The 16,964-nt window shown below is 35.0% G+C and overlaps 1 protein-coding gene across 1 annotated transcript in view; it reads right to left on the bottom strand.

The window, feature by feature from the left end:
* Positions 1 to 650: 650 nt before the first annotated feature.
* The window catches only part of LOC131956103 (short transient receptor potential channel 6), a 36,435-nt gene continuing 20,121 nt past the window's right edge, over positions 651 to 16,964 (bottom strand). The window contains exons 12-20 of the mRNA XM_059320513.1: positions 15,120 to 15,271; positions 14,222 to 14,376; positions 13,808 to 14,006; positions 6,042 to 6,213; positions 4,107 to 4,168; positions 3,821 to 3,925; positions 3,529 to 3,595; positions 2,870 to 2,997; positions 651 to 844 (exon numbers count right to left, since the gene is read on the bottom strand). Of these exons, the coding sequence (XP_059176496.1) occupies positions 803 to 844; positions 2,870 to 2,997; positions 3,529 to 3,595; positions 3,821 to 3,925; positions 4,107 to 4,168; positions 6,042 to 6,213; positions 13,808 to 14,006; positions 14,222 to 14,376; positions 15,120 to 15,271 (1,082 nt within the window). The 3' untranslated portion in view covers positions 651 to 802. The remainder of the gene's footprint in view (positions 845 to 2,869; positions 2,998 to 3,528; positions 3,596 to 3,820; positions 3,926 to 4,106; positions 4,169 to 6,041; positions 6,214 to 13,807; positions 14,007 to 14,221; positions 14,377 to 15,119; positions 15,272 to 16,964) is intronic.

Genomic DNA, 16,964 nt, shown 5'->3' with positions numbered 1-16,964 from the left:
AAAACGGTTGTGACTATAACACCTACAGAGACGTCTAACTGCTAAGTATTGTTGGTACGGACTAGGCAAGAAGAACAAGCAGAAAAATTGTATACAGAGTCTCAGTGCGAATTAGGCATGGAGATCCACTCTGAACAAGTAGGACAATCTACGCTTCAATAAATTGGATTGCTTGCGAACTGCAGTTCTCTCTATCTTAGCAGATGCAAATCAATTGTATTTATTTCATAAAAGTGCTTGTTTTTAAGTGCTTAAACATAATGGCAATCTGATTAGAAGGAGCAGTTTTGACATGAATATAAAAGGTAGAACATTTGAGGCATCAGAGGTTCAGAATCGTGAATAGATAAAAATCTAAGATCAAAATGCTGAAGTGGGATGAAATTAAGACAGAAAAAGGCACTTTCATGCTGTTGTTTGTGCCTTACAGATGAGGAAGAGCAAATGTATTAATTACTTGCCAAATGTGTGATGTATATCTGGCCACTATAAATAAGCTCAAGTTCACCTTGTGTATAATACTGTGAACTAGAGAGTGAAAGTTTTAGTTGAATTTATTCCCGAAACTTGCACCACTGTCTTCAAGATGGACATAAGTGACGGCAGACTCCTCCCCCCCCCCCCCCTCCCACAACCAGCTACACCTTAAATTAAATAATTAACTGATGATTGGATATACTTATAGTTGTGATATTTTTTTAAAAATGTTTTGAAAGCATCCATGTGTATTACAGAGAGTAGTCCACATAGATAATTAGTGGCTGCAGGTGTACTTGAAGCAGACGCTGTGCTGATGTATGCATCAAATGCTGCCTTTTCCTTTGTGGAGTTTTTCTTTAAGATCCTGCAAATATAGAGAAAGATAGAAATTAATTGAATTTGTTGTATCCTATTTATTTTAAATGTATATCGACAGACTAATAAACCGACAGATTGGCCGACCGACCGGCAGGCAGGCAGGCAATCAGACAGGCAGGCAGGCAATCAGACAGGCAAGAATGATTACAAAAATGATATATTTACCACTGACAGTTACAGGTGGGAAAACTTAATGCCATGGGCTAGATAGATGTCATTTTTAAAAAAATCCTTGGTTAAATAAAGTACTATCGGAGCACATAGAATACTTTTGTGTAAACTGTGTATTTAATCCCATTACATGCTTCTGATGTGGTTGACATGGCTGTGGTTGGAACAGCTGATATTGTCCAGCCACCAAATGTGTAGAATCCTTCTGATGTGGTTGACATGGCTGTAGTTGGAACAGCTGATATTGTCCAGCCACCAAGTGTGTAGAATCCTTCTGATGTGGTTGACATGGCTGTGGTTGGAACAGCTGATATTGTCCAGCCACCAAATGTGTAGAATCCCTCTGCTGTGGTTGTTGATGAAAGCCTCCACTTTCCCTCGGGTAACTTTACTTATCTACAGGCTCCAACTGCAAATAGTTTATATTGGAGTCGATGATGCAAACTTGGTTTTCAAGTGGGGCCTTCATAAGGTCCATATCTTCAAGTTAAGCTCTTTAAAGGCCGATAGTTTCAACAGGAGCTCTCTAAAGTTCCAGTGAAAGCCTATCAGTGCTTTGCGTCTGTGCTGCTAGCAAGGTAAGTAAATGTCATCATACTCTACAAGTGACGGAGCTTTCATTTAACATGACTAGTACCTTACTAGTTATTGAAGTCACACTTCTATGTCTCACAGTGCCATTAAATGCTCCCTTCCCAAACGCGGGTGTCAAGTCAAATAACTCGAGAGTAAGTACCTGCATTTGTTTTAAGATGGTGTTCATAAATAACTCGAGTGTAAGTACCTGCATTTGTTTTAAGATGGTGTTCATAAATAACTCGAGTGTAAGTACCGGCATTTGGTTTAAGATGGTGTTCATAAATAACTCGAGTGTAAGTACCTGTATTTGTTTTAAGATGGTGTTCGTAAATAACTCGAGTGTAAGTACCTGCATTTGTTTTAAGATGGTGTTCATAAATAACTCCAGTGTAAGTACCTGCATTTGTTTTAAGATGGTGTTCATAAATAACTGGAGTGTAAGTACCTGCATTTGTTTTAAGATGGTGTTCATAAATAACTCGAGTGTAAGTACCTGCATTTGTTTTAAGATGGTGTTCATAAATAACTCGAGTGTAAGTACCTGCATTTGTTTTAAGATGGTGTTCATAAATAACTCAAGTGTAAGTACCTGCATTTGTTTTAAGATGGTGTTCATAAATAACTGGAGTGTAAGTACCTGCATTTGTTTTAAGATGGTGTTCATAAATAACTCGAGTGTAAGTACCTGCATTTGTTTTAAGATGGTGTTCATAAATAACTCGAGTGTAAGTACCTGCATTTGTTTTAAGATGGTGTTCATAAATAACTCGAGTGTAAGTACCTGCATTTGTTTTAAGATGGTGTTCATAAATAACTCGAGTGTAAGTACCTGCATTTGTTTTATGATGGTGTTCATAAATAACTCGAGTGTAAGTACCTGCATTTGTTTTAAGATGGTGTTCATAAATAACTCGAGTGTAAGTACCTGCATTTGTTTTAAGATGGTGTTTATAAATAACTCGAGTGTAAGTACCTGCATTTGTTTTAAGATGGTGTTCATAAATAACTCGAGTGTAAGTACCTGCATTTGTTTTAAGATGGTGTTCATAAATAACTCGAGTGTAAGTACCTGCATTTGTTTTAAGATGGTGTTTATAAATAACTCGAGTGTAAGTACCTGCATTTGTTTTAAGATGGTGTTCATAAATAACTCGAGTGTAAGTACCTGCATTTGTTTTAAGATGGTGTTCATAAATAACTCGAGTGTAAGTACCTGCATTTGTTTTAAGATGGTGTTCATAAATAACTCGAGTGTAAGTACCTGCATTTGGTTTAAGATGGTGTTCATGCTGGCCATCAGCTCGTCTTGGACGTTCGTCTTCACGGCCATCTGATGAATGACGTCATACCTAAAGCTGGATATGTCATGCTTGATCTCTTCGAAGTCATCTGCATGATGTCAATCCACATTAAAAAAAATGCTCCAGCAATTTAACGACGTGATATGTGTGTTACTGACAGTTTATTTAACGACGTGATCTGTGTGTTACTGACAGTTTATTTAACGACGTGATATGTGTGTTACTGACAGTTTATTTAACGACGTGATCTGTGTGTTACTGACAGTTTATTTAACGACGTGATCTGTGGGTTACTGACAGTTTATTTAACGACGTGATCTGTGGGTTACTGACAGTTTATTTAACGACGTGATCTGTGTGTTACTGACAGTTTATTTAACAACGTGATCTGTGGGTTACTGACAGTTTATTTAACGACGTGATCTGTGTGTTACTGACAGTTTATTTAACGACGTGATCTGTGTGTTACTGACAGTTTATTTAACGACGTGATCTGTGTGTTACTGACAGTTTATTTAACGACGTGATCTGTGGGTTACTGACAGTTTATTTAACGACGTGATCTGTGTGTTACTGACAGTTTATTTAACGACGTGATCTGTGGGTTACTGAAACTCACCTTCTGTGACTTCAGCTTCTCTCTGTAAATCAAAAATATATCTTTGCACAATCCGTTCCATTGTTTGCTAAAATATTGAGAAAATCCTCAATGACTTTTTTTATCACTCGAATTGTAGAACGAAACCAAATATATGCAACATTAATTTAACTCTATTCATGATATAGACAAAGAAATTATGTACATGGTGTAGAAAAAAAAATGTACACGGTGTAGCGAAACTGACTTTGCACAGGGGTATTGGCAGTATGAACACAGAAAAGAAAATATCTTTGGAATACGACCAACTTACTCGATATGTGAGCTTTTCTTGACTTTGGGAACTGCTGGGCTTGGCTTTAAGAGTGGTATTCTCTTCCGTGTCAAATGGGGTAGTGACGACACTAACGCTTTTGGTCTGAGCAATAAAACATGGGTATCATGATACTTATGTAGTTCGTGTTTTCGATTCAGATTAAAATGTTTCAAATAATTTTAAACGGCCTTAAGAAGAGTTATTATTCTTTCCACTGCTAGTTGACTTGTTATGCTCACAAATATGACGAAATTTTGGATTAAACTCACACATCTGTACTTACGTTTTCGTTGTTGTAGAGAAATCTGCTTGAAATGTCCCCTTGTATTGAATCAACCATCTCACCTGATATAAAAGAAACAAACTTCAACCGGCCGTCGGTAGGCCAATCTAGACCAAGAAACAAACTTCAACCGGCCGTCGGTAGGCCAATCTAGACCGAACTAGTCGTCGGTACCCGTTACACGTGAATTATAGGCCTATATATTTTAATGTTATAATTGTATGAGGAAAATATTTTATAAAAAAAGTTATTAGTCAAAATGCAATTTGCTTTAATACACGTTGAATGATATTATTGACAAGGCAAAGAAATAACTAAATAGCTAAAAACCAGACACATTTAAAATAACATATGCTACCCATACCTATTACAATAAACCGGGAATGATCTCCCCTAAACTTTCTCGAATATTTTTATATGAAACAACAGGGGATGGCAACTCGGGATATAGACATGATTTTTAATCCATTTTAAATACTTAAACTTTTTAGAATAGAATAAAATCTCGTAGAAAAAAAGAATTGCACACCAAGTGATCGCCAAATAAAACGTGCATAATAGTGCGGAATATTATTAGTACTTTATAAATTCACATGCGTTTTTATTTTTTAGAAATCGGAAATGGCAAAAAATACTACTTCCGGTAAACAGAAATTACTCAAAATTTGAAAGGATGCAGATAATTAGATATTTTACTGAAATGTGAAATTTCATTTATCCATCTGAAATAGTACTCAAGTTATAGGCTTTTGAAAAATTCAAAGTAGAAAAAGTACCACTCCCGGTTATCGGAAATCGCTCAAAAGTTGATAAGGATCTACGTTTTTGATAAAATATGAAATTTCATCAACCTAACTGTAACGGTACTCAAGTTATCGTGTTTACAGATACACACACACACACACACACACACGCACGCACGCACGCACGCACGCACGCACGCACACACACACACACACACACATATATATATATATATATATATATATATATATATATATATATATATATATATATATGTATATATATATATATATATATATATATATATATTTAGCTGGGGACAGCCACTCTTCTAGGAGAGAAGCAAATCCAAAAAGAAAAGCAGGCTGAAATCGGAGTCAATGGCCTTAATGGTGCATAACCAGTTGACACGTATCCTTAATTGTGATGGAGGCGTGGTCGAGTCGGCAAAAGCTTAAGTTTACAAATTCGAAAAAGTCTCGAGTTCAAACCCTCTGGCAGATCCCTTCCAACACTAAAAATTAAGAACGAATAAGAAGAAGAAGCTGAAAAGTAGATACAGAACTACAATTTTGATATAATACTTTTGTTTGAAATTTCATCAACCTAACGGTACTCAAGTTATCGTGTTCACACACAGACACACAAACACACACAGACATACGGACAAAATTGCAAAACTATCTTTTTCCGACTCATGGAGGTGTAAAACGTCGAGGTTTGTAAAAATCTTGATTTCCTTTTCACGATTACAAAACGTCCTTTATACTTCGTATACGAGAAAGTAAAAATGTGTTTCTACATTTGAATATGACTTTATTTTTATTTTCCTTCTCAAAATAATATTTAGTTTATACATTTAAAACATCCACCATATTATTTTCAAAAACAAACGTCCGTATCTTTAAGTTCTCCATATATCGCTAAACATACGATCACATAGCCTCACAAATGTTAGGGACAGAGAGAGAAAGAGAATGAGAGAAAGAGAAGGAGAGAGAGATAGAGACAAATATATCGCTAAACATACCGATCACATAGCCTCACAAATGTTGGGGACAGAGAGAGAAAGAGAGAGAGAGAGAATGAGAGAGAGATAGAGACAAGTGCGCAGATGGGCTTTTATTATATAAACGTTGTCCTAGTACCTCGTTGTTCTCACCTTCAAGGTCAATATCCAAAGTGTCTCACCTTCAAGGTCAATATCCAAAGTGTCTGGAATGGAGTGGCTGGAGAAGATCATCTGAAATAAACAGTTGGGCGCGCCAAGAATGTTGAGAGGAACAGGTAAGACTCCAATGTTACCTATATAATCGGTGTACAGGCGACTACGTGCAAACTTCCATTCACGGTCTGAGTCTTCCTGTGGATAAACTAGATGTGATGTAGCATTGATATTACAGTCACTCTTGATAAACTAGATATTATGTAGCACTGATATTACAGTCACTCTTCCTGTGGATAAACTAGATGTGATGTAGCACTGATATTACAGTCACTCTGTATAAACTAGATGTGATGTAGCACTGATATTACAGTCACTCTTCCTGTGGATAAACTAGATATGATGTAGTACTGATATTACAGTCACTCTTCCAGTGGATAAACTAGATATGATGTAGCACTGATATTACAGTCACTCTTGATAAACTAGATGTGATGTAGCACTGATATTACAGTCACTCTGGATAAACTAGATGTGATGTAGCACTGATATTACAGTCACTCTTCCTGTGGATAAACTAGATGTGATGTTGCACTGATATTACAGTCACTCTTGATAAACTAGATGTGATGTAGCACTGATACTACAGTCACTCTGGATAAACTAGATGTGATGTAGCACTGATATTACAGTCACTCTTCCTGTGGATAAACTAGATGTGATGTAGCACTGATATTACAGTCACTCTTCCTGTGGATAAACTAGATGTGATGTAGCACTGATATTACAGTCACTCGGGATAAACTAGATGTGAGATAGCACTGATATTACAGTCACTCTTCTTGTGGATAAACTAGATGTGATGTAGCACTGATATTACAGTCACTCTTGATAAACTAGATGTGATGTAGCACTGATATTACAGTCACTCTTGATAAACTAGATGTGATGTAGCACTGATATTACAGTCACTCTTCTTGTGGATAAACTAGATGTGATGTAGCACTGATATTACAGTCACTCTTGATAAACTAGATGTGATGTAGCACTGATATTACAGTCACTCTTGATAAACTAGATGTGATGTAGCACTGATACTACAGTCACTCTTCCTGTGGATAAACTAGATGTGATGTAGCACTGATATTACAGTCACTCTTCCTGTGGATAAACTAGATGTGATGTAGCACTGATATTACACTCACTCTTTATAAACTAGATGTGATGTAGCACTGATATTACAGTCACTCTGGATAAACTAGATGTGATGTAGCACTGATATTACAGTCACTCTTCCTGTGGATAAACTAGATGTGATGTAGCACTGATATTACAGTCACTCGGGATAAACTAGATGTGATGTAGCACTGATATTACAGTCACTCTTCTTGTGGATAAACTAGATGTGATGTAGCACTGATATTACAGTCACTCTTGATAAACTAGATGTGATGTAGCACTGATATTACAGTCACTCTTGATAAACTAGATGTGATGTAGCACTGATATTACAGTCACTCTTCTTGTGGATAAACTAGATGTGATGTAGCACTGATATTACAGTCACTCTTGATAAACTAGATGTGATGTAGCACTGATATTACAGTCACTCTTGATAAACTAGATGTGATGTAGCACTGATACTACAGTCACTCTTGATAAACTAGATATGATGTAGCACTGATATTACAGTCACTCTTGATAAACTAGATGTGATGTAGCACTGATATTACAGTCACTCTTCCTGTGGATAAACTAGATATGATGTAGCACTGATATTACAGTCACTCTTGATAAACTAGATATGATGTAGCACTGATATTACAGTCACTCTTGATAAACTAGATGTGATGTAGCACTGATATTACAGTCACTCTTGATAAACTAGATGTGATGTAGCACTGATATTACAGTCACTCTTCCTGTGGATAAACTAGATATGATGTAGCACTGATATTACAGTCACTCTTGATAAACTAGATATGATGTAGCACTGATATTACAGTCACTCTTGATAAACTAGATGTGATGTAGCACTGATATTACAGTCACTCTTGATAAACTAGATGTGATGTAGCACTGATATTACAGTCACTCTTGATAAACTAGATGTGATGTAGCACTGATATTACAGTCACTCTTGATAAACTAGATGTGATGTAGCACTGATACTACAGTAACTCTTCCTGTGGATAAACTAGATGTGATGTAGCACTGATATTACAGTCACTCTTCCTGTGGATAAACTAGATGTGATGTAGCACTGATATTACAGTCACTCTTTATAAACTAGATGTGATGTAGCACTGATATTACAGTCACTCTGGATAAACTAGATGTGATGTAGCACTGATATTACAGTCACTCTTCCTGTGGATAAACTAGATGTGATGTAGCACTGATATTACAGTCACTCGGGATAAACTAGATGTGAAGTAGCACTGATATTACAGTCACTCTTCTTGTGGATAAACTAGATGTGATGTAGCACTGATATTACAGTCACTCTTGATAAACTAGATGTGATGTAGCACTGATATCACAGTCACTCTTGATAAACTAGATGTGATGTAGCACTGATATTACAGTCACTCTTCTTGTGGATAAACTAGATGTGATGTAGCACTGATATTACAGTCACTCTTCTTGTGGATAAACTAGATGTGATGTAGCACTGATACTACAGTCCCTCTTGATAAACTAGATATGATGTAGCACTGATATTACAGTCACTCTTGATAAACTAGATGTGATGTAGCACTGATATTACAGACACTCTTCCTGTGGATAAACTAGATATGATGTAGCACTGATATTACAGTCACTCTTGATAAACTAGATATGATGTAGCACTGATATTACAGTCACTCTTGATAAACTAGATGTGATGTAGCACTGATATTACAGTCACTCTTGATAAACTAGATGTGATGTAGCACTGATATTACAGTCACTCTTGATAAACTAGATATGATGTAGCACTGATATTACAGTCACTCTTCCTGTGGATAAACTAGATGTGATGTTGCACTGATATTACAGTCACTCTTCCTGTGGATAAACTAGATGCGATGTAGCACTGATATTACAGTCACTCTTCCTGTGGATAAACTAGATGTGATGTAGCACTGATATTACAGTCACTCTTGATAAACTAGATGTGATGTAGCACTGATATTACAGTCACTCTTCTTGTGGATAAACTAGATGTGATGTAGCACTGATATTACAGTCACTCTTGATAAACTAGATATGATGTAGCACTGATATTACAGTCACTCTTGATAAACTAGATGTGATGTTGCACTGATATTACAGTCACTCTTCCTGTGGATAAACTAGATGTGATGTAGCACTGATATTACAGTCACTCTTGATAAACTAGATGTGATGTAGCACTGATATTACAGTCACTTTTGATAAACTAGATGTGATGTTGCACTGATATTACAGTCACTCTTGATAAACTAGATGTGATGTAGCACTGATATTACAGTCACTCTTGATAAACTAGATGTGATGTAGCACTGATATTACAGTCACTCTTGATAAACTAGATGTGATGTAGCACTGATACTACAGTCACTCTTGATAAACTAGATATGATGTAGCACTGATATTACAGTCACTCTGGATAAACTAGATGTGATGTAGCACTGATATTACAGTCACTCTTGATAAACTAGATATGATGTTGCACTGATATTACAGTCACTCTTGATAAACTAGATGTGATGTAGCACTGATATTACAGTCAGTCTGGATAAACTAGATGTGATGTAGCACTGATATTACAGTCACTCTTCCTGTGGATAAACTAGATGTGATGTAGCACTGATATTACAGTCACTCGGGATAAACTAGATGTGATGTAGCACTGATATTACATTCACTCTTCTTGTGGATAAACTAGATGTGATGTAGCACTGATATTACAGTCACTCTTCTTGTGGATAAACTAGATGTGATGTAGCACTGATATTACAGTCACTCTTGATAAACTAGATGTGATGTAGCACTGATATTACAGTCACTCTTCTTGTGGATAAACTAGATGTGATGTAGCACTGATATTACAGTCACTCTTCCTGTGGATAAACTAGATGTGATGTAGCACTGATATTACAGTCACTCGGGATAAACTAGATGTGATGTAGCACTGATATTACAGTCACTCTTCTTGTGGATAAACTAGATGTGATGTAGCACTGATATTACAGTCACTCTTGATAAACTAGATGTGATGTAGCACTGATATTACAGTCACTCTTGATAAACTAGATGTGATGTAGCACTGATATTACAGTCACTCTTCTTGTGGATAAACTAGATGTGATGTAGCACTGATATTACAGTCACTCTTGATAAACTAGATGTGATGTAGCACTGATATTACAGTCACTCTTGATAAACTAGATGTGATGTAGCACTGATACTACAGTCACTCTTGATAAACTAGATATGATGTAGCACTGATATTACAGTCACTCTTGATAAACTAGATGTGATGTAGCACTGATATTACAGTCACTCTTCCTGTGGATAAACTAGATATGATGTAGCACTGATATTACAGTCACTCTTGATAAACTAGATATGATGTAGCACTGATATTACAGTCACTCTTGATAAACTAGATGTGATGTAGCACTGATATTACAGTCACTCTTGATAAAGTAGATGTGATGTAGCACTGATATTACAGTCACTCTTCCTGTGGATAAACTAGATATGATGTAGCACTGATATTACAGTCACTCTTGATAAACTAGATATGATGTAGCACTGATATTACAGTCACTCTTGATAAACTAGATGTGATGTAGCACTGATATTACAGTCACTCTTGATAAACTAGATGTGATGTAGCACTGATATTACAGTCACTCTTGATAAACTAGATGTGATGTAGCACTGATATTACAGTCACTCTTGATAAACTAGATGTGATGTAGCACTGATACTACAGTCACTCTTCCTGTGGATAAACTAGATGTGATGTAGCACTGATATTACAGTCACTCTTCCTGTGGATAAACTAGATGTGATGTAGCACTGATATTACAGTCACTCTTTATAAACTAGATGTGATGTAGCACTGATATTACAGTCACTCTGGATAAACTAGATGTGATGTAGCACTGATATTACAGTCACTCTTCCTGTGGATAAACTAGATGTGATGTAGCACTGATATTACAGTCACTCGGGATAAACTAGATGTGAAGTAGCACTGATATTACAGTCACTCTTCTTGTGGATAAACTAGATGTGATGTAGCACTGATATTACAGTCACTCTTGATAAACTAGATGTGATGTAGCACTGATATTACAGTCACTCTTGATAAACTAGATGTGATGTAGCACTGATATTACAGTCACTCTTCTTGTGGATAAACTAGATGTGATGTAGCACTGATATTACAGTCACTCTTCTTGTGGATAAACTAGATGTGATGTAGCACTGATACTACAGTCACTCTTGATAAACTAGATATGATGTAGCACTGATATTACAGTCACTCTTGATAAACTAGATGTGATGTAGCACTGATATTACAGACACTCTTCCTGTGGATAAACTAGATATGATGTAGCACTGATATTACAGTCACTCTTGATAAACTAGATATGATGTAGCACTGATATTACAGTCACTCTTGATAAACTAGATGTGATGTAGCACTGATATTACAGTCACTCTTGATAAACTAGATGTGATGTAGCACTGATATTACAGTCACTCTTGATAAACTAGATATGATGTAGCACTGATATTACAGTCACTCTTCCTGTGGATAAACTAGATGTGATGTTGCACTGATATTACAGTCACTCTTCCTGTGGATAAACTAGATGCGATGTAGCACTGATATTACAGTCACTCTTCCTGTGGATAAACTAGATGTGATGTAGCACTGATATTACAGTCACTCTTGATAAACTAGATGTGATGTAGCACTGATATTACAGTCACTCTTCTTGTGGATAAACTAGATGTGATGTAGCACTGATATTACAGTCACTCTTGATAAACTAGATATGATGTAGCACTGATATTACAGTCACTCTTGATAAACTAGATGTGATGTTGCACTGATATTACAGTCACTCTTCCTGTGGATAAACTAGATGTGATGTAGCACTGATATTACAGTCACTCTTGATAAACTAGATATGATGTAGCACTGATATTACAGTCACTCTTCCTGTGGATAAACTAGATATGATGTAGCACTGATATTACAGTCACTCTTCCTGTGGATAAACTAGATGTGATGTTGCACTGATATTACAGTCACTCCTCCTGTGGATAAACTAGATGTGATGTAGCACTGATATTACAGTCACTCTTCCTGTGGATAAACTAGATGTGATGTAGCACTGATATTACAGTCACTCTTGATAAACTAGATTTGATGTAGCACTGATATTACAGTCACTCTTCTTGTGGATAAACTAGATGTGATGTAGCACTGATATTACAGTCACTCTGGATAAACTAGATATGATGTAGCACTGATATTACAGTCACTCTTGATAAACTAGATGTGATGTTGCACTGATATTACAGTCACTCTTGATAAACTAGATGTGATGTTGCACTGATCTTACAGTCACTCTTGATAAACTAGATGTGATGTAGCACTGATATTACAGTCACTCTGGATAAACTAGATGTGATGTAGCACTGATATTACAGTCACTCTTGATAAACTAGATGTGATGTAGCACTGATATTACAGTCACTCTTGATAAACTAGATGTGATGTAGCACTGATATTACAGTCACTCTGGATAAACTAGATATGATGTAGCACTGATATTACAGTCACTCTTCCTGTGGATAAACTAGATGTGATGTAGCACTGATATTACCGTCACTCTTGATAAACTAGATGTGATGTTGCACTGATATTACAGTCACTCTTGATAAACTAGATGTGATGTAGCACTGATATTACAGTCACTCTGGATAAACTAGATGTGATGTTGCACTGATACTACAGTCACTCTGGATAAACTAGATGTGATGTAGCACTGATATTACAGTCACTCTTCCTGTGGATAAACTAGATGTGATGTAGCACTGATATTACAGTCACTCTTGATAAACTAGATGTAATGTAGCACTGATATTACAGTCACTCTTGATAAACTAGATATGATGTAGCACTGATATTACAGTCACTCTTGATAAACTAGATGTGATGTAGCACTGATACTACAGTCACTCTTGATAAACTAGATATGATGTAGCACTGATATTACAGTCACTCTACCTGTGGATAAACTAGATGTGATGTAGCACTGATATTACAGTCACTCTTGATAAACTAGATATGATGTAGCACTGATATTACAGTCACTCTTCCTGTGGATAAACTAGATGTGATGTAGCACTGATATTACAGTCACTCTTGATAAACTAGATGTGATGTAGCACTGATACTACAGTCACTCTTGATAAACTAGATATGATGTAGCACTGATATTACAGTCACTTTTGATAAACTAGATGTGATGTTGCACTGATATTACAGTCACTCTTGATAAACTAGATGTGATGTAGCACTGATATTACAGTCACTCTGGATAAACTAGATGTGATGTTGCACTGATACTACAGTCACTCTGGATAAACTAGATGTGATGTAGCACTGATATTACAGTCACTCTTCCTGTGGATAAACTAGATGTGATGTAGCACTGATATTACAGTCACTCTTGATAAACTAGATGTGATGTAGCACTGTTGTAAATGACAAACACTACTTTTAGCAACTTACTGCAATTAGGGTGAATGATCTTGTCATCATTGCAACAAGCATATTAAGTAAGACGGTAACCATAGCAACGTTATAAGCTCCATAGATGACATAGCCGATGTCCTCTGTGAATGTATTATTAAACTCGCCTAGTTTAACAACTTCAGGTTCCCCTCGACCAAATAAGGTCCAAAACACCGTTCGAAAGGTAGGCAGCACCCTAAAAATAGATGGTTAGAAAAATGTATTTTAAACTCATTCTATTATCCTTGATCTGTATCAAACGTTAATGCATTCTTTAAAAATTAATTTTCATTTCATTTGATCTGTATCAAACGTTAATGCATTCTTTAAAAAACTAATTTTCATTTCATTTGATCTGTATCAAACGTTAAATCTATAGAAAACAATTTCTCTTTAGAACTATTGACTTACCCTCCAAAGTGTTTCTCGGCAGGAACCTGCTTAGGATGCGTCAAGTTGTCCAGTTCTATTTTAACCCTCTCGCTGTAGTACCAGTACAAGTTGTGAAGGCCCACCATGAAGGCGAAGATGACAAGGATAAATAAAGCTCCGAACTTTGCGATATCCTAGAACAGTTCAAGTAAGTCATTCAGCAAAATATTTGGTTTAGAACAGTTCAAGTAAGTCATTCAGCAAAATATTTGGTTTAGAACAGTTCAAGTAAGTTATTCAGCAAAATATTTGGTTTAGCACAGTTCAAGTAAGTCATTCAGCAAAATATTTGGTTTAGAACAGTTCAAGTAAGTTATTCAGCAAAATATTTGGTTTAGGACAGTTCAAGTAAGTTATTCAGCAAAATATTTGGTTTAGAACAGTTCAAGTAAGCTATTCAGCAAAATATTTGGTTTAGAACAGTTCAAGTAAGTTATTCAGCAAAATATTTGGTTTAGAACAGTTCAAGTTATTCAGCAAAATATTTGGTTTAGAACAGTTCAAGTAAGTTATTCAGCAAAATATTTGGTTTAGGACAGTTCAAGTAAGTTATTCAGCAAAATATTTGGTTTAGAACAGTTCAAGTAAGTTATTCAGAAAAATATTTGGTTTAGAACAGTTCAAGTAAGCTATTCAGCTGAATCTAAGAAAATGCTTCTGTTAGCGACCCACAAATGTAATCTGATCTAGCTATGTTTAAACTGAATTTCTTTCTCCAGGTGGAACCCAATCAGGGGGTACCCGTTAAAAAAAGTCCGCCTCAGTTAATGTCTAGTGGCTTGCCTACCTTTAGAAAAAGTCCGCCTCAGTTAATGTCTAGTGGCTTGCCTACCTTTAGAAAAAGTCCGCCTCAGTTAATGTCTAGTGGCTTGCCTACCTTTAGCATACGTCCCAGTGATATCTGCAGCGGTCCTAAGATCTCGTTGGCAGGAAGTAAGTAAGAAATGCGGAAAAAGCTGATAATATTTCCCATGGCAAAGAGTCCTTCAAGTAAGTTCATCGGGTCCTCCCGTGCCCAGTAAAGACGATCTGACATAAGAACAAGCCAGTTTAAGAGACACTGCTGGTGTCTGACTCGGGAGAAATATGTAGACAAACTAGTAGTTGGGAATATTGTGGCTTGACAGTTTCATTGGTATATGTATATATATATATAAATATTTATATATATATATATATATATATATATATATATATATATATATATGTATATATATATATATATATATATATATATATATATGTATGTATGTATGTATATGTATATGTATATATATATATATATATATATATATATATATATATATATATATATATATATATATATATATTTAAAAATGTATATATATATATATATATATATATGTATATATATATATATATATATATATATATATATATATATATATATATGTATGTATATGTATATATATATATATATATATATATATATATATATTTTAAAATGTATATATATATATATATATATATATATATATATCTAATATATAAAGCTCAGTTCTGTATGTAATGCATTTGTATGTCGTTGGAATTGTACGAATTTAAGTGTTAGAAAATTATCGTGCGCATTTGTCTAAATTTATGAGCTAAAAAATTACTATTGAAAGTGTTGGGAAATCATTTTCATTTTTCAAATTATAGTAATAATTGTCGGCATGTTCATTAAACACAAGTTTTAAAAAAAATATCATCTTTTACAAAAATTCTAATTATGTCTTTATTTAGTCCTATAGCACTTACTTCCCTTTGATAAATTAGGAAAAACACAATTACTTCCCTTTATAAAACCATTGCATTCCGTGAAAATAATTTACTTTTTAATTACTTTGTTTTGGTGTTGGGAAAAAAAATAATTACATAATTAGCGGGGATTGATCAAGTGCAAATGTTGTAGGTATTTTACGGATAAGCTTGGAGTATTAAAATTGTTTATTAAATTGAAACAGGCGCGTTCGTTTAAGTGAGTGCAAAAGACTGTGAATAAGTTGGGGTACTATAGTCGTTCATTAAGCTAAAACAGGTGATTCCGCCCCGGGCGTTTATGTTCGCGTTAGTGTTTTCTTTGTGTTTAGGTGGGTTTGCGTTAGTGGTTGCGTTTTGATTTGGTTCGTTTTTGTTCTTTCTTTTTTCGTTTTTGTTTGTGTTTTTTTGTTTGGGTTTGTATTTGTGTTTTTGGTTGGTTTTGCGTTTGGATTTGGTTTGTTTTCGTTTGCTTTTTCGTTGTTTTTTTTTTTTTTTTTTGTTGGTATTGGTGTTTGTGGTTGGGTTTGTTGTTAGGTTTTTGTTTTCGTTTGCTTTTTTGTTTGTTTTTTCTTTGTGTTTGTATTGGTGTTTGTGGTTGGGTTTGTTGTTAGGTTTTTGTTTTCGTTTGTATTTGTAATTGTGTTAGCGTTATGTTTGCGTTTTGTTGTTTTGGTTGGTTGTGGTTTGGGTGGGCAATGCCGGGTTTATGATGATTACTAAACACACAGGTAATGGTCTTTAACAGAAAGGTTTTTCACAGAAGCCAGAGCAGGGCCTGGCCGGGACGGCTAGTATATATATATATATATATATATATATATATATATATATATATATATATATATATATATATATATATATATTTAAATGTATATATATATATATATATATATATATATATATATATATATATATATATATATATATATATATATATATATAAATATATGTATATATA

This window comes from Physella acuta, unplaced genomic scaffold, assembly GCF_028476545.2.
Source record: "Physella acuta isolate Inbredline_101_S28 unplaced genomic scaffold, ASM2847654v3 ptg001127l, whole genome shotgun sequence".
In the NCBI taxonomy this organism is placed as follows: domain Eukaryota; kingdom Metazoa; phylum Mollusca; class Gastropoda; family Physidae; genus Physella; species Physella acuta.
This window is presented reverse-complemented; position numbering and strand designations above follow the sequence as displayed.